This window comes from Typopeltis vanoorti, chromosome 14 (assembly GCF_054136105.1).
Source record: "Typopeltis vanoorti isolate ZY-2024b chromosome 14, IOZ_Tvanoo_1.0, whole genome shotgun sequence".
Classification (NCBI taxonomy): Eukaryota; Metazoa; Arthropoda; class Arachnida; order Uropygi; family Thelyphonidae; genus Typopeltis; species Typopeltis vanoorti.
The window spans coordinates 61,846,870-61,867,152 of record NC_143562.1 but is presented as its reverse complement, the minus strand read 5'-3'; the positions used below and the strand labels follow the sequence as shown (position 1 = coordinate 61,867,152).

General features: G+C 33.7%; 1 protein-coding gene across 7 annotated transcripts in view; it reads left to right on the top strand.

The window, feature by feature from the left end:
- LOC150099532 (rap guanine nucleotide exchange factor 6-like) overlaps nt 1-20,283 on the top strand; it is a 486,813-nt gene that overhangs the window by 152,361 nt on the left and 314,169 nt on the right. For all 7 annotated transcript variants that reach the window (XM_090404032.1, XM_090404034.1, XM_090404030.1 and 4 more), the window contains one exon: nt 15,918-15,993. In XM_090404032.1, the coding sequence (XP_090260158.1) occupies nt 15,918-15,993 (76 nt within the window). The remainder of the gene's footprint in view (nt 1-15,917; nt 15,994-20,283) is intronic.

The window sequence follows — 20,283 nt, the reverse complement described above, 5'->3', positions numbered from 1 at the left end:
TATAATAGCATCGTGTATTGTTGGTACTGTTTGGTATCATTTGGTACTGTTATTTTGCAACTTCTCTGTTTTGCAGCATTACCAAAAGACGAAACTGATATTTGCATGAGCACTTATCCTTGATTGATGACAGGAAAAAATTCTCTTCCCATACTCATATAAGTGCTTTTCAGCTCAATGTGAGTTAGTTGGCCTCATGCGAGAGAGAGTGAGACAGGTCATTCCGGGGGGGGGGGGGAGTGCGGAGTAGGAGGAGTAGCTACTGGTTAGGTATTGTCAGAAACTATTTTGCGTATATTACGCAAAATAGACAGTTTTCCTTCTAGAAATTCTAGATTCACTGCATGGAATACTTCCCTTCCCACCGCCAAAAGAAAAATATATAAATAAAAATGAAATTCTAGGCTCTTTTCAGTAGAGGACAGTTGGCTTGATTAATCTCTTTCTCTTTCTCTCTCTCTCACACGCACTTAAATAAGAGGAGGGATCATTAATCCACTGTCGCCAGACACTGTTTGTAGTCTCTTCTGTAAAGACCTCCATTGTCATTGTTCGTCTGTGCCACTGTCTATTACTTTTACCACTCTAACCTGTTAGAACTTCAGATGCAATCAGTCACCCACCTCAGTCCAACTTCGAAAACTGCCTGTACTACTATTCCTCACTTGCTTTCGCTATCTTTGTCCTTTTGAACAGGCTTTCTCCGTTAGTATTTCTAATTAGTTGTTAGGAAATAATTTCGAAATAATTAGTTTCGAACAATTAATTAGTTCGAAACTCATCTGTGGTTTCAACTGTCAATCATTTTTCTCTCATTTGTTTAATCTGTAACTGCTCACTCTCGGCAGAGCGAGAGAAGTAAAACTTAAGTGTCAAGCTCATTGAAAAGAATCTTGTTTCCAAGTCTGGTTTATGCCAACTTTACTATAAAAAAAAACGTATTTTTTTAACCTAGAAATGTATCTTTTTTTGTTTGTTCCACTTCCTTAGTGCGTGTTTATTTAGTTTTATTTTCGCTTTTAGAATTCTTTCTATAAATAGTTGGGATATATGTGGAGTCAACTCGTATTTCTTTACTTATATGCATACATGAATTAGTAAATGAGAAAATTATCGTAATATTACCGACTCTCTTGCTTCCGTTAATTTACAATTGAGATCCTGGTGATCCTAATTGACGAAAGTATATTTGTAAGCAGGGAAATTAGTACTGATTATTGGGCTGCTTGCAAATATACTTTTATAGGTGATATTCAGAATTCCCTTTTTCTTATAAGGGAGATTCAAATACTTTTTAGTTAACCGAGTTATAACCATTCCACGTTATTTAATTTGTACACTCTTAGCTGTTGTTGTAATGATAATCCAGTTAAAGAGAACTTCTCACTTATAATGTTACTATACATTTATTCTAACGTATATTTAGTATAATAATGATAAAATAGAAACACCGACGGATTTTAATGGATTTTCTGTTTCCTTATTTTTGTAAGTTCTATGGTCGTTTTCTGCAATATCTAAAATGTTTTGCAACATAGCTTAGACGTTGAATAGACAGTTCCGTATTCCACTTTCAGCATCTCACTGTGGACTCTGTCATTATCTATCTCTCAGCAATTTGTTTCAGTGCGTTTCTGACAGACAAGAACTGAATAAGATTTTACAAGGGAAATAAATGCAAAATTTAAAAGTTTGTTTACGGGAAATCATGTCTAATCACTTCGACGGCGAAGAAACAAATCGATTCGATGGGGTATTGGAAATAATTCTGCAGTTTGTCTATCAGTTGAATTATTACGCTAATTGCAAAATGCATCATTAATGGACAGTTAGCATGAAATAGCCTAGTGTATTGCACATCCTTCTTAATCCTGAAAATGTTTTTTTCCATCTGTTCCTTTGGTTTTACTCTTTGTATTTGCTCTTTGTGCACTTCCGAATCCGATAGCCAGTCTCCAGAGGAGTGAGTTTCTGTTTCCCTGCCACTGAAAAGTGAAAAATGGCGTATAACGTTGGTTCTAATGATGTTTCTGATCATTGGGAACTCTCGTTATAACGATGCTATTGTGTGTTAAAACTGTTCCAACTTTGCTGCACGCGATCTGATCTTATATATGATATGCGTTGCCAACATATGACATTAGCGCCAAAATGTGGAATTAGAACTGATGTTAAAGGAGTGCTAAATGAAATTAGCCGTATGCGAACTGCGTTAAAATGGAACTTACTGTATTAATTTGAAAGCAGCAATAAACAGTTGGTAGACGCGTACGTTATGCTAATTAGAATTTTAATGTTAGTCTGTTATTTCTCTGCTGGCAGTCTGCCAAATGTAGTTAAGTACCACAAGTTGCTAGAGCATTTTAATTTTTTTTTTTTTTCCCCTATCATCGAGCTAGTTTATTCAAAATCGATATTAAATGCTAACTCTGTTCGTCTACATTCTCGTATGTGAAATAATTTCTCTTGCCTCTTCGGATCCTGACATTCTGATTCATCCGAAATTCACTATTCCAGTTACAGGGAGAGTGAATCTCATACTTCACATTCTTCAGTCTTACCTGAAAGACATACGTGACTGGTTTTAGAATAGTGCTTAGGAAGACCACGCCTGTGATCATTGACCCATGAAGCTAGGAGTACTGTTGGATTTCTGTTTTGGGATGTCACCTGTTTCGGTAGTTAAAGGCGTAGCGCTTTTGTGGTTGGTTTAATAATGTTAACTTCAAGTTTATTTAAAACATTTCTCGAACACTTATTCATTTTCATTAAGCTCAGTTAGCATGAAGGAATCGAAAGGATCAAAAATTTACTTGTGACTTTAATGATATAATTATAAATCAAAAAACGTGTGTATATACTCATTTCTGTAGTTCATCTTTTATTACTTCTTTTTATTTTAATTCATAGTATATTTATATGTACGTAGGTGTATTTTTTTGGAGGTGTATTACTTTTCTTCGCTTTTATTCGACTTCGTTAAATCAAATATAGAGTTGGGCAGTACTAGTTATTTTTTTAGCTAAGTTCCTTTTGTAATAAAAGTAACTAGACTTTAAGCTACATTAAAAAATGTGTTGTGTGTTTGTAGTACGAGGTTTTTATAAGTAGTGGTAGCTTCACTCCACTAAATGTTCTTTAGTGCATTTAGTGGAGTGAATAGTACATTTACTACATACACACACATTATATATATATATACTTTTCGCTGTTTCTTACGAATCGATTATTTTGTTCCGTAATCCATATCGATCCTTCAGTGATATGCTTTTGATATATTTAAGAATTTGTGCCTCATAAAAGAAATGGAAAGTATAGAAAATAAGAGAGTAAACATTGCTTTATTTATTTCTATTATCTTACTTTTGTGTAGCTTTTTTTTTTTAATTTTTTAAAAAATATTATTGTTTGGAAACTTCCCATGTGTTTCGTTCTTGATGAAATACAATGTACTGTATTTCAAAATTAAGTTACTATATGAAATCAAACGTTTTATGGAAAAATCATGTGTATTCCATTCAGTAAACTTAGTTATACTCTAAATAAAAAGCGTTTTTGTTGAATAATTAAAAAAAAATGAAAGGAACTACTGAAAATAGCTACGTGATGTGAAAGTAACTTAAATAGCTTTTAACCGGCTTAGCTTTTTTTCTTTCAATGGCATGTCCAGTTCTTATTAAATATGCGATAAAATAATACAAAAAACCATAATAAAATATATTTTATTGCTATTGATGTTCTTTATTTTCTAATCAGTCACAGAAATGTCTAAATGTCATATATTTATTCACAAATACATATAAATATTTATCTTTTGGATATTATTCTGTTGAATTCACGTCATGACTTTTTTGTATTTTACCTCTCGGCTACGGCTATAGAATGTAAAACTGTTTGGTACGTCTATTAAGTAACATTAACAGTTAAAACACTACTTCGTAACTATTAACTTTTTCCCATACTAAACAACTGAGAAATTTATATTTAGATGTCTAACTTGTTGATGGTGAACCAGAAGGACAGATCCATACAGGTTTCCTGTAGAGTGCGTGAGAAATCCAAGTACTCGGAATAGGTGTACCTTTGCATGCTGTGTTGACGGATTTTTTGAATTAACCGACGACAAAAGTGTCCATTAAAACAGATGCGTTGCGTATCTCCCTCTCTCCCACAAAATAGGTAGAACAGATAAGAGAGAATCATTTGAAATTTTTTTCTTATTGTTGGAATTATGAAAAGGATAAATGTGATTATTCGCGGAATCTCTTCATTATTGTTTGCCATTTCATAAGTGGTGACACACCGCTTAACAGAGGCATTGGCTTTGTCTGTTAGTCTCTTTTTTCCTTATGTATGATACAGTATCTGATTGCCCAACGTTTTTCTACCTTGTAATATTATACACAATAGATTTCTATTGTGTGATAGCTTTTCTGCTATTGCAACAAGCTTATCAGGCAGATTTCAATGGATATTTATATATTTTTTCTTATTCTTTTCTCTTTTTTTTTATGCGAGTATATACTTATGCTAGAAATAACGAAGTTAACAACATTACTGCTGCCATCTTCTGTTTGATTTTGACTGTGTGATATTTTGAAGGTACCAAAATTGTTTAAGTGCATATGAAGGTGCTGAATTTTTGAGTTTCTTATTTTCAACAACGATTTTTCTGCTTCCCGCAACAAACTTTCAGTGAAAGCTTCCCCTCAAATTCTCCCCACACGTACCACTAAGAACAGCGTTTCGAAGCATTGTAGTTTTGCCATTACCTATGAACTTTGCACAGTTGCTTCTTAAACTCGATATTATTATAGTAAATGCCAGAGTCTCCTACACACATTGCGTCATGTGATAGTTCATGCAGTCATTTTTCTGTGGAATTTTTTTTTATGGTTCAGTCATAATAACTGATTGACGGAAACTTTTTAAAGTGAAAAAATTTCGAATTGAAATATCAGTATTACATATAGTATTATTAAAATATCAAAGGATTTTCATTTGATATTTTCAATATGAAAGGTTTTCAAAGGATGAGCTTTGTAACAAACATTAACAATAAACGTCTTGTACCTAAACACAAGGGATACCAGTCATACTAAATTAATGATATCTAAATACTTTCCCAGAAACCGCTTGAATTTAAGTAGTACTACCGCTAAAAGAACACTTTTCGCACATTTGTTTCAGTAATTGATTACTCATTCACTAAAAGAATATCTCTGACCTATAACTCTGACTAATAAGTCTGACCTATAAAGATCCTTCATTAGTTTAAAAACATTTCCCCTACTGTGCGATTTCTTAAAATATCCCCATAATTCAGTTTGTACATTTCCTTAACAAAGTTACTAACCATATCCAAATAAATAGCAGGCCTCGGAAAAACTGCTGAGAATTTTTTTTTTCCCCATAAAATGCACGTATATGGAAAACTAAATCGATTAATTTTTTCTTAGTCAGGGCCTGATTTGTAAAACAAAAAAAAAGTTCCCAACTACGTAAACTTTGCATGATGAAAAACGTATGTCGCTGAAATAGAAGTTCGAAAAATTTACTGTGGGGAATTGTTTGAGCGGAATCAATTGTTTTATTGTTGAAGAGAAGGGTATAAATCGGAATGTTTATATCTGCATTTAGTCTTTTCGCTAATGAGTGAAAATAGGCGTGCAACACTAAACATGAGTAGAGGATCATGCATCTGGTAATTGCAGGGAAGCTTCTGATACCAGATTTGTTTTTGGATTTCATAGATCTTACTTTACGATGCTTTTTAATTATTATTATTATTATTATTATTTTTTTTTTTTTTTACAAAAGGCAAAGGTTATTTTAGTTAATATCAACAAGCGTTATTGTTTCAACAATTAAATTGCACAATTTTATATATAAAATCTACAAACATTTCAAAGTTTGTATATACTAATTAAATACAAGTCTATGCGTAAATAATGCTTCCTATAATAACACTTTCCTTCAGTCCAACAAGCGAAGTTTGACACTTGGTTTACATCTTCACCAACCTGTAATAGCACGTCCTCATGCTTCTAGACATCCTTTATTTTATGGTTGTAAAGACATGACATGCATAAAAGTCACAGCCATCAACTCTTTTTAATCGAAATATCATCATTACTTTTGGTTACTCGACTCCCTCGGCTCAGGTCCATCAGATTCATTTTTGAGCGAAAAATGTGGCGTAAATATTATTGAAGTACATTTTTAGTTAGTGCGAACACCGCCTATTCTAGGCAAATTCTGATTTCGTTGCTGAATGAGCAAAGAAATTTTTTTGTGTGTCATCAGCTGTCGAAGTAATTTTTTTTGTCATATTCGCATCATCGAAGACTTGATTTTCCTGTAAGCGATATTTCTGCTTTAGCTTTGTACACATTCGTGTATTCCCTTCCTTAAAAAATAGTAGATGCGTCGCATCCACTGTACACGCGCTGCTTTTTGACTTAGAATCTTTCAATTCCTCTGTTAGTATTCCCTTTTTTCATGTTTTAAACATAGCGCCTCTGCCAGTAATGGAACACTCGCTGTAATTAATACTAGTAAATTTGCATCCTTCTCAACGACCATGATAGCATTTTGGAAGATGCAGTGCAGCAGTAGTAGTATCGTGTGACATCTTCTCTACTTCGTTCAATGAAAAATTACCTTTACCATGATGTTTTTCAACAGTTTATATATAAACACGTTTTGCTTTTCTCGTTTGACAAAAAAAATTTAAAAAACCACCCGTAAAATATAGCCAACAAAAAGTTAGTGGTCTCGAAACCATAATGTTTTTGTATACGTGATACATAATTATCACCGACTGATTCGAATGTCTAATGCATCTGGTAACTCGATGCGGAAGAAATTAGCCATCTGTAATATTGAAAAATCAATTTTAAGGCATTGGATATGGAAAATCTTTAAAGCTTCGGATCAATGATTCTGCATCTATGTCAAATTCCAGGGGAGGAATAGTGTGTCATCAACCAAACTGTGGGCACGATTTGAGAGACTAGTGAGAGAAGGTCATTAAGGAAGGTATAGGAGGTAGAGCATGAACAGAAAAGCCATGGCATACTCCGACGTTGGCGATTAAATTTGAAAACATCCACAATGACAGTGAATGACCAGAGAGGAAACTGGCAACGCCTAAATTGCATAGGATCGAAAGTCGACCTTAAGATGGTAGCTTGGTAGATAAGCCTTTATTTTCGAACCGATTAGATGTCTTGGATTTCATGAGCGACAACACCAGTTTCTTCAAACTTTTCAATGATTGTGTCCAAAGGTAGATATAGCGGCCATAAATGGTTTCTAGATCAGCATTTTCAGGCTGTGTAAATAAATAAAATAAAAATAAATATCTGAAATGAATTAAAATAGATTCAAAAAAAAACTTTAGCCCATCTACGATACTAACGCACTATAGGTTTACACCTTTCGTGGATGAGAGTTATATAAAGAAAGAAGAAATCTTCTGTGATCTACAAATGTAATATTTAATCTCTAGAAAATAAAACATTTGTTTTATTTTCTAGACATTCAATTCTAATCGCTCCACCCAGGATTGTCTTTTCATGTTTTCGATTTTTATGTTTATGTAATCAGGATATAATAAACTTAGTTTATTAGAGAAGCTTTCAGTTCATTGTTAATATCAGATAAATTTCTATAGGGCTCTGGTAAAATGATACTTCCCACTTTCCATTACACAGTGCACTGTAAAGCACGAAAAGAAAATGCGATTTGTGTGCGAATTACGCAATAGTTTTACTGAAAGCAGCTTATGCATTTGCACTTTTGTTACTAATGATGTGGTTTATATCGCATATCTACTTATGAAACCTTCATGATAGTCTCGTGTGTGTGTGCACGCGCACTTCATTGTATTAAAAATAACAGAAAAGGCATTACTTCACTTATCTAGTTAAACTTTAGTTCTAATTGATCTGAGCTACTTTGATCTGTCAAGATCTTGAGGCCATTAAACGCCTTAGTTGAACTGAGTGACCGATATGAAAATACTGTGAAATGCAAAACATATACAAATTTACGACTGAATTGGATATATTTGTTATACAGCATTAATATTTAAATTAGACTTTTTCTATGATTTACATCTATTGTTATTTACACTGAAGATCGTAATGTGGTATGAATAGTACTTAAAGATGCTCGATATTCATTTCGATAACTGCGGAAACCATTCTTCCATCTTTCTGTAACCTTTAATTCTACCCATTGATTAGCTACGCGTGTTCTTGTATACCCTTGTCAATAAAATACAAAAAGAACTGTTTATTTTTATTGATAAAGGTTCGCTCCTGGAAACGAACATTTTTCTTTCTGCAACAGATGTCCTGAGAATACATATATTTGACGGCATGATACATCGATAGCTCATTCTTTTAGTTGCCACTTCACATTCTTCTAAATTTTATTATTTTTATTTCATTCCTATAAGAGAGAGAGAGATTGTAAAGTTTTTTCGTGTATGAGGAATTGAAAAGGAGTTTTTTTTTTTTAATGAACAGTTGGAAATTGTAATCCTTGAAAAGATCATATAGAGAATGCCGTTACACAAAATTGACTAGGAGCAGGACAGGTAACTGGTCAACATTTCAAAATCCAATTTTGAAATGTTGACCAGTAACTGCTCATATTTTAACAGGCTTAAAGGAAAACGAAACAGTGATGAATTCCAGGTTAATGGAGGTGCCTATAGAAAGAGCATAAGACAGACTGCCCTGCATGTAAGATAGCGTTTGGAGTGAGCTTATGAGACGACTCATCAACGTCAAGAATTTTTAAGGAGGTCTTTGTTGCACTACCCGAAATATGAATAGGACGTATTTGGGATTTATACAGGTTAACAGCTGTACGAGTAACAAGCTGAAAAGTTAATGTCATGATGACGGGAAAAGAATCGTTTCGAGAACCCAAGGAGTCTCAAATACATTTACCCTTTTGTGTGTGCTCGTGCGTGAAACAGAAGACAGAACTGTGTTTCGGAAGAAATGAGGTCTTATCTCCATTGAACAACGGCATGAATCTCATATTTTAGCCATTAATTGTAGAAAATCTTGAGGCTTAGAATATTTTTGCACTTTAGGGTTTACAGAACTGAGAAAGAATATAATTTACTATCTTTAATACCAGAGATAGGATTATAAGTCAGATAGAAGAAGCATAGTGGAACATTTCCTTCGGTTAGGATGACTTCGCTTCGAATCCCGCTCAGATAGTGGGAAGTATATATATAATTACATTTCAGCTGGCGATGATTTAGCATGTCTTTACGGATACAGTAAGGGTTTATACTCCCAGAAAATCACATGTACTGAACAGATGTAATATACGTAACTCATTAGCCTTTTAATCCCTACGGAACAATCATAAACGTCCAGTTGCATAAAGATACAACCTTTATTTGCAGCTGTTTTGTCTCCTAATATTCGAATGAAGGGTGGTTGAACTCAACCGAATTCTATATCTAGCAGATGTCTGTACACTATACCTGGAAGTTTTCACCGAATATGTTCCGTATACAAGATGTGCCTGGTAATTATGTTTTAATAAAGAGGGTGGGATGAACTGTGGAGCGTACAAAAAAAAACCTGGAGTCGCGTGTATGACTCATGTTAATGCATATAGTTACTGGTGATGTATCTATATTACTTTTAGTAGCGCTAAAGAGAGATGAGATGCGTTTTTAATTGTGCTTCAGACACAGCAGTTGCAGCTGATTATGTGTGTATACACTAGCGTGCCATATGCAAACCACTAAGTGCTAAAATGGAGGCTTAACGAGGGGGGGGGGGGGCGCAAGGACTGTTGCAGTATATCGATACCTTGTGTAAAATTTTAAAAAAATATATTTAGTTCAGGCATACGATCTTAATTTCTCTGCCTTATATAGAATTATTGAAAATATGCAATCACAATGCGATTATGACTTCTAGGGCCGGAACAGGCCATGCTAGGCCTAAATCCTTGATACGTATGATGATGACAATGCGATTATGACGCCACTGTCTGTGCGTGTGTGTGTAATATACATAATAATACAGATTATTTTAAATAATGGACTGGGTAGAATTATTATAGTGTGTGTGTCTACGAATGTTCTACCATATTAATATACAGCCGGTTGGCTATATTTTAATATGGTATAATAGTCATATCTTTCCAGTATCTATCAATAACCGGTAGGACAGTTTTTTTCACGTTTGAAAAATAATTGCATATTAAGAAACTTACGTAGTAAGAAATGAGAATGCTGTTCCCGTCTCAAATGTACAACTGGATATAAAACATCCAGAAAGTAATTGCAGCATCCGTATGTGTGCAGTGTCGAAGTATCAAGAACATTCAACCTTATTATGATTTTGGCATTAATTCCACTTTGAATTAATTCAAACAACTATTTGGATTAAAGTTCATGCTTACAAGAAGTTTAATTTGTTGTAGTTAAATTAATATACACTTCATCCAACGTTTTGTGTTAGATATGATCGTATGAAATGGCAGAATTCAATACTTCTGGATATCAGCAAAGTTTCTTTGACCACAGCATCAGAATTTACTAGTCTGTTCTCTTTTCTTTTCTAGAAAAATGCCACTCTCTCAGCTGCGAACGTAAAACTTAGCCATTAAATTTGGTGGCGCCCTAAAACTTGCCTCTTTATGCTATCTCTCCCTTCAAGTAATGGAACGAAGTTATCAGTGGAGGAGCTGTTCTGTATTTTTACGATCGCATGCGCTTTAATATAGAACCAGGACACGAACCGGTTCTTTAATGTTCTTTCTTTCTTTCTTTCTTTTTTCTTTTTTAATCGAAGTTTTTCCATAAAGATCGATAAAATGAATTCTTTGTCGTTGCGCTATCTTGGAGAACCACCACATTTCAATACTCCACTGTTATTTACTGAAACTATAAAAATATTTCAGAACATTGATGTTTGCAACCTCTTAATGTTGATTCACGCATAGTGAAAAGAAAATTTCATATATTTTAAATTGACTTGAGGTCTTCAGGAATTTGCTCCTTCGCTTTGATTGAAATCACATTCAGCAAGGAAAATCTCAGATGATACCAAATTCATAAGACAGATGATTTAACGCATTTTTCTTATATTAAAAGCGCATACGGACATCGAAATGTTTAACTTTTCCATTATTTTGCTATTGGTTAAAGATTTGATTTTGATTTTTTTTTTAAATTTGTTTCTTTATGATGCAAAGACATGAAAGGTCATACTGCGCCAGGACACAGGTTACAGCATAATGGTACATAATGCTAAACGGTTAGTAATACAATCATAAACAGCCATGCCCTTAGCGAGATTCGAACCTGCAGCCTCTTGATTGGAGAGCGGATACTCTATTGGTTAAAGATGCGTATTGTCAAAACGTCAGTATTATGAATATACATAGTTTAGATAATTGAACGGAGCAGTAACTAATTGCTAAAACTATTTCTGACTGATACATATATAAGTATTATAAATTATTGATCTGCTTGCGACATCGACGTACCATTGGTATAGCGAAACGCTAATAACTTAGTTGTAGAATTTTTGTATCACTATTTGGAATAAAAAAAAGTGTACTGAAAGGGTTCTTTAATAAGCGAAATATGATTTCCTATTAATTTGAAGGCAATAATTTGCTTTATAAATCAAGTGCTGTAAAGAAATTTCAGGTTATCAATGATTATTGATATTCTGCTGACTGCTAGAAGGTTTGGTTCTGAAAGAGAAAGTTAAAAAAAAAAAAATGTTAAACTTGTAGTCAATAGGAGGCCAGGTCTACTTGGCTTTCCTTCTTTTTTTTTATTGATTTATATCAGAAAAAAAAACCAAGCAGACCTCACCTTTGCAAACTGTTTCTCTTATGATTTCGATTTAAACGTTTTTAACGAGTCCATATAGAATAAGAAACGCTAATTATCACATTCACAGTAATTTATGATCCAGCACGTTGGTGATTATTGAGGTTGATCTGCGCAGGCCTTATCCTCCATGCTTACACAACAAATTGAAATAATTTTTGCGCAGTGTATGGAGACACCTACAGGAAAATACTCTTCATAAATATTTGCTTAACAGACAGAACTTTTGTTTTAAAAAAATTCCACATTTTTTTAAAACAAAATAATTATAATTATTAATACTCAATTATTTTTGGTTTTCAAATTTCAGATATGTAATTTTAGAGTGCTATAAAAAGCAGTTTATTAAGATGAGATATTTTAGAAGCTGCTACTACTTGGAATCTTTTTTCAACGGCATTGATACTAACGTTATACTTAGTTTGTGACCTACCTAGTATATTTAGTACTTTCTGGTCGGACACATTTAACAAGTTCCTTGTTTTAAGACTAATATAATAGAAATTATATTAGTAAGCCCAGTAGATGTGAGTTGGCACACTCAGTGCGATATTCACCTCACTGTTGAATTATGTAAATTAAGCGATTTATGTAATTAAAAAAATAAACATTTTTTTAAAAAGAAAACTAGTTAATATCATAAGAACAGTCCTCAAGTATTCATCCGATTAAAATCGGATTCAACGTAATACACAGTTCCACACTACTTGGAATTTAATCAGAAATAGTTATTTTTCAGTGGATTGATGCGGCGTTGAGCCAAATGTTTATTATTTTTTTTTTAATATGAATCTCATCCAAGAAAGGTTGTAATCATATAGTATATTAGTATCATGGGGGGGGGATAGATAATTCGGTTTCTCTTCACTAGACTCTGCGAATTTTTTCAGGCCACAACCATGTTGATTTGAAAACAAAGGCTATCCACCTAGGCCAGCAAGTATATTTAAATATCTCCTGATTTTTAATTCCTTTGACTCAGGGAACACCAAAGTGAACATATTAATTTTAGTTGTGATGACTGCCATCACGGCGCGAATAAATTATGTTGTTGGACCGAGGATAAGCTGTTAACTGCTTCTGGAAGCAGTATGGTTTTTATGCCACTTCAGGCCTTCATTAAGCATAGCGCTGATGTTACAACAATGAAGAAATCCTTCTGCCGTGCAGCCTTTTTTGCGAGGAGTGAAGCAACTTTAATAGATTTCGGAAGCTGGAATGAATGGAATACTGGTAATGTTATGTTCACGTAGTTTATATTAATATAAACTTTTTAAATATTTTATTAATATTTAAATTTACTTAAGCGTATTCGTTAAGCCTCTGCTGTTTATTAATTATAACTATTTCGAGAATGATTTCAGAGTATAATAGAGTACTCTGAATATCATTATCGAAACTGAATGTATTCGGGTAACGCTCTTAATATTTTTTCTGGAAACTTCGTCTCCGTAGGAATCTTATCTCTTATTACAGATTGAGGCTAAAGATAAAATGATTGGAATAACTCCCGTGCTTCTTTTCACTTGTGGCGCTGAACTGGAATCACGTGTGCTTTCACAAATTGTTCAGGTTATACTTCTTCAAAATATACACTCTCATATCGCTCACCGCTTATATTTTTCCTCTCTGTACTTGAAACACATCTCCAGTACTTCAATGGAGAAATTGACTCCTTTCTGAGATTTTCAAAGCATGTTTCTCTTATTAGAGAAATATGCTTTGAAAATCTCAGAAAGAAGTAAGTCTTTTCGTATGGATCATCGTCACTACGATTTCTTATAGGCGTACATTTTAAATAGTAAAGGATTACTATCTTTGGCGTACATTTTAAATAGTAAAGGATTACTATCTTTTATCTATATATTCAAATCGACAAATTTAATTGTATATGAGATACTAAAAGGGATAGGAATTTTCATAGGCTCGTGCCACTTTCTTTCAACACCAAAAATCGAAACTGAAAATTACGGGAAGTGGATTTAAGTAAAGTTTATTCTGTTTTTCTGGTTAAACTCTCCACAACTACAATAGCCTTCCTCAATTTCCGATTTGCTTCGAGTAATTTTTGTGCTCGAAGTCTAAATTATTTTCAAGGCCACAGATTTGGTGACAATAAGACCATTAAACAAAGCCAATGTTGGATATTTCGAAAACGGATTTTGTTGTCCCGGACGGTGACAGAAATAATAGACAAAATGTATTGTTGCAGAAGCAACTAGCTTTGAAATAGACTTTTTGTGATATACCCACGAAAAACCTATTTAGCACATTTATTACTATTGGTGAACTGCGTTTGCATCATCTAAAACCCTTGAAAGAGACCAAACATGCCATTCTTTCGAGTCACTTCAGGCTTCCAGTAAGCAGTATGTATGTACGTTCTTGAGCCAGTCATGTAGCATCATCCAAAAGATCCATGCCAGCGGGATTCGAACCTACATCGTAGTGGCTGGAGAAAAGACACTACTCGATCAAGAGCCTCCAAGGTTTGAATCCAATAGCAAACTAAACTGGAGCTCCTATAAATATCTTATTCTTTGTGAAGTTACATCAGTCTTCCTTTCTTTGTGGGAGGATGCTCGTGTCTTTCTCAAGTTACTTTTTAGTAATTATTAAATTTTCTGAAGTTTATGCTTGGGTAGTTATCTTTGCATACCGAATGCAGAATGATTCATTTTTTAGAATATCTATAAAACCTTTTGAACTTATAATACAGACGGAGATTTAAAAATTTTTCACTTAAAATCTAAGTAAATTACATTAATAAATCTTGAAACGAAATATTTGTCATTCGCTTTCCCAGCCATTAAAAAAAAAAAAAAAGTTACTATCTTTGTCTTCATCTGGGATACTTTTTATACATGCTTTGTACTTTTTAATTATTTAAAATTGATATTCATCCAATATGCATTCCTATCAGTTTTGAACTTGACCGATTAATGACAGTTCATTGTGCAATGTGCAGCACATTGTAATTATTAAATTTTCTCAAGTTTATGCTTGGGTAGTTATCTTTGCATTCCGAATTCAGAATTATTCGGTATGCGAAATTTGGGTTAAAAGTCAAGGGAGAAATGGATAATAGTTATCTGAGTACTTTCAGTTTGGACTTTTAAAAGTTATTAACATGCATTATCGACAAACTGTGATAATTGTTTGTCAATAATGCGTGTTAATATTATCATAGTTGAAATAGTTAGGCAAATCTGAGGGCCATCTCGATATAACCAAATAGTTTCATTTCAGGTATCCATCACCATCTTTAAATATCATCGATTTTGAAATCATTCGTTTGTTCTGTTTACATTCAAATATCTTTCGACTGTCGTAATCTTGAAGCCTCCTCCCTCCACTACTCCTGCAACCATACCCAGGATTAACGCGTTCAGAACCTCCACAAGTGTATGTACGATCATCTGTGGGAAACCATTGCCATTTTGCCCATTAATTCTCCTCCCGTCTGCATACCCCAACTGTCTGTGATCCACACGGCTATTGAGAGCTTACGATTCGTCTGGTATCCTAATCCGTCTGAGTATTTTATATAAAGAAAAAGATGAAAGCAACGCGAAATAGTTTGACATGTTTATCAAGGGTACCGAATGGAATTTGGGTTTTAAGCAAGTCATTTGATGAACAAAGCGTATGACATAGTATTATTAGAGTACCGAAACAAAACAAGAACTCACTAGCCGTGATGTTCAACTCAAGTCTAAGTTTGATAAACATTATTGTTATCAATTTAAAATGAATATATTGATGCAATGTTTGTAAATTCAGAAAGCTCTGTATAATAGTTTTTCGGTTTTATTAATAACTACTTTTTCTTTTAGTTGTGCTGGATTTTTTTTTTTTTTTATTTTCTGAATTAGATTTGTGGTTCTCAATTTCATATATAGATTGTACGCATTCCTTTCCGCACCAAAAAGAAATATATGTATAAAAAAAGATGTTTTGCTGTTTCATAGCACAAATGCAGATATCTCACTGATATTTTTTTTCTGTGTATATTTTTTAGCTTCGGAAAGCGTTCAGGTGGCAGCGGCCGGAGGATGAACGAGTGCCTCATACTGGAGCCATCCGAAATGATTGTGGTAAGTTGACGGTTTTTTTTTTTTTTTTTTTTTGAATACATTTTTAAAGGTATTTCCGTATTCACTAAACGAACAAAACTCGCGTATCAATATTTTGTTTGTTTATTGAATGAAATTCAGACCTCATAAATGAACCCAGTACTTGATTACTTAAATTATGACCCAAAACTGGTGGGTCTTTGCGTATCATATTGGACTGTCGTTCAAACTAAAATAAACTTTTGTTAGCAGTCCACTTGATGAATGCTTAAGCGGATTGACTTAGACTCTCTAAGCACTTATTTAGTTAAATTTTTTTTTTTTTTTTTTTTTGTAAAAAGTGCTACATCTTTTGTTAAGGAGGTATTCTGTACTTGAGAGATTAAACGTTGATTCGATTCTAGGACCATGTTAAAAATTGGAAGCTATATGGCTAACTAGTTTTTAATGTACAGTATATTACATATGAATGAATACAGATCTGTGTATAAATATACTGTACACAAATCACTACTTAATTTATCTATAGCGCATAAATACTTATTCACAGCTTCTTTCCTGGATTACTGTTTGGACAACGTTGGCCAAAGTGTCCAGTGGGATTTGCTGCGCATGCCGTTTCAATTTCTTTCCGAAGGACCCTATTGTAGCTGGTTTTCCTACTACACTGGTGGCCCTTCGGAACGCCTCCATTGTCGTTGAACGTCAACAACATTCACAAATTTGAAATACCACTTTAAAAAGGCCTTGCGTTCCTCGAACGACAATCGTGCCTCGGCCATTTTGTTTGACTGTCCTACCGGTCACGTGTTGATGCTAGTATTCATGCGAGTAACGATATCTTTTGAGAGAACATCATACTACACATTACTACCGTAATTCGATCCAATTTCGAAAAAGTCGACATCTGTTAAAGTATGTATACATTTTTTTGAAGGACATGGCTTTTGGTTTCGATGATAAATGTATAGAGGGCTATACTCTGACAGTTAATCGCATTAATTTAATGTTTATTTTAATTGTAGTTGTATTTAATTTTAATCGATGCTTGAGTTGGATTTCAGGAGAGGGAAAAGCATTCAAATTCTTGAAATATCAGAGAAAAACGTTTGGACTTATATTAAGTTTTATCAACAAAAGTTGTTTTACCCAAGCTTAATTTAAGTAGTAAAAGTAATTAAAAATAGTGACGACATAACTTGAAATCAAAGAAGCACTTAACGTTATTTGCATGGCGTCTTCAACCAGACTCAGATTTAGGTCATTGCTTATTATGAAATTCGTTATATATAAAGAGCCACTGTGCTTGATGTTATAATAACCTTATTATTAACCTTTCGTTCTTTAGCTTTCAGCTGATGTAAACGAAGAATTATCCCCCCTCTTTCTCTCTCTCTCTCTCACACACACACACACACACACACACACACACATAGGGGGAGGAAGCTCTTGCATTATCTTGTTAGTGATCTCCCAAATTATAACCTCAGACGCCACTTTGAAAATATATTAACCGGTATCTTCACTACTGGCATGCGACCGCCCTTGTGTTATTTTCTGTTCGGTTAATACTTTGACCCTAATAATAATGTCTGAATGGGTGACCACATCGGTTTACACTCTGAACGGGATGTCGATAAACTTTTAGGCTACCAAACCTAAAGTGTCTGCTCATAAAGGAATAGGATACATTTTATTCTGTACTGTTTATATGCCATAAATACTTTTATAAATACGATTATTATTAGTGGAAAAATCCATAACTGAGTGTTTATCTGCGGTTTGTGTAAGCTCACGTCTGTTTTATCTTTGTTTTCGTTACATTTGTTGAACTCCATGTGTGTAATTGGATACCAATATCCACATAGGCAACTGGAAAGGTAAGGATAAATATTTTCATTCGGTGTCGTGCGGTTTACTCTTTAAATATAATTAGTACATTGGCGAGCGAGATAATTTTCATGCTAAAATTTTTTCGGTTTATAGTGAAACATACGTTTTAAGTGGCAGTTTCTTATTGGGAGAAACATTCGTTAGTGTTTGAATTCGTTATTAAGTTGCTTATTCAAAAACTTAACATTAGTACATTAACAGTACCTTTGCTCAGTCGTTGGAAACAAAAATAAAAATACAGTAAATTGGAAGTTACATATTGTTTTTTAAAATGCAGACTTTTTCGCGAATCTTTACGAAGTGGGTGATCAATGTGGTGCATCGGCTGCTCTCTTTAATGTCCGACTCTGCACATAACGAACATTATTTATTTTTGCTACTGAATGGTCCTAACAGATATCTTATCAATACTATCCAGAGAAGAATATTAAATTAACTTTTTTTCCATTTGAAGAATATTAACAACATTAAAAATTGATTTAAGCGATTTTTTATGTGAATCCCATCCATGAAATAGCCAAGTGAAAGCCTATAGTATTAGCGTTAGTATTGTGGGCGGGCTAACAGTTAGATAATCCGAAAACCTCGGTCCATAGGGGGGGGGGGGGGGATGGACTTTTTTTTAAAAATCCTTTACGACCTCCATTGAGCAGAATAGTGATGTCACATCGGACGATGATATCTGTCGAGTTAAATGAATTCTGTTACAAAATTATAAATTTATTTATAAGTTATAATTAATAAATGTTTCGTGTAAACGTAAACGACCTAACTCGCGTAAGATGTAATATTCCATGAAAGGTTTAAAAATTCACTGGGCTATCAGAATTTTCGTATCGCTTTTCTAGACCTTACAAATGGAAGCACACTTGTGGTTCTTATATAATCTGTATATATAAACACCATACTCCTCTTTTGTAATAAAATGTTTAGTAGCAGTGATTGGACGCACGTCGCTGATTTTTTATTTGCCCATAAAAGAAAGCATATCAAAGGGAAAGAAAAGTTAATATGCATTTAATGTGCACTGTATATCTGTGTGGGTCTCTACTTTTGTAACATTGTAGATAGCGTTGATTTGTTTTTCTAAATTTAGTTGCAAGCTGTTTCTTTGCAATGAGAATAGTGATTCCCATACAGATTTCGTGGATCAGTTAAATTTTTGTAAAAGAAAGCTTCCTGAATTAGTATTCCAAATGAATTTTTCTATTATTTAATAAGCTAAAAGTATTTACTGTTAATTACCCAAAATTATAACACTTGTCTGTTCTGTCTTTTGTGAGAATACCAAATAAAACGACATTTTATTTGCTTCGGTCTTAATTCTAACCAAATCCAAACTGAAAACTCTATTTAAAAAATATTAAATAAATAAGGTATTCTTCTTTGGCACTTTTTCTATGAAAATCATTCATTCTGGGATTTGCTCAATGCTTTATTGCTCTGACTGCTATGCTTAATATTTAGATATGAACGATGTTTTTAGTTTCTATTCTCTACGTGCTTTTTTTTTTTTTTTTTTAATCTCTGTGAAAATAATGTGATCACAAAACTTTCTCTTCTACTGTTCTCGGTTTTCTTTATATAATTAAATGTTACTAAGAAAACTTAGGAAACAGGTTTTGATCATCCATCACGTCTGATTTCCTCTTTCATCTTCATGCATTAATCGGTCTTCTCAAATTCCCATATTTCATTTGTGGAGCGCTGGTACTCAGCACTACTAACATTCCATATATACTGCGCATGCGTAATTCATTAGCTCGTTCAAAGTTTAGATGATAAAGTAACTACCAGCGATTTGTGCCTTCACAATGGGGAAAACTCACATAAACTTCAGATTTTATTAAAGGAAAAGAGTGTTTTCATAATTTGTTTCAAGGAATTGTGCATGGGCAATCATGTCTGATGTGGATCATTGTTATAAGCAGTTATAATTTCTGTAAGGGTGCATACTCATGAGATTCAGAAGATTGAACTTCTAACCGAATGGAACAATTGTCATCGCTGCGCATTATCTAGGAGAGAATTTGTCGCCGTTGTTATCCCACCCTGTTCGGTACAAACGAATAACTCCATGTACTGGCTCCAGAATATAAAGAAGCCCAGTATAGACTCATCAGGTTCGATGGAAATGCCAGCCCATCTGTGACGACAGTCATGAAACGACCCATAAGTAAGTGGAATTGTGCCATTGTTCTTTACCGCGAACTGTGATAGCAGATGATTCCAGGAAAACTGTAATACGAGCATATAATGACTGTGGTTATTATTTCTGATAGGCTTACCAAGGAGTAGGGTGTAAAATGAAAATAAATCACTTGTGTTAAGACTACAGCTTCAGCAATTTACTGGCAGAAAAGATTTGGAATCCTAATGAAATTCCGCGAAATATTCGACCAACTGTTATTGCGAATG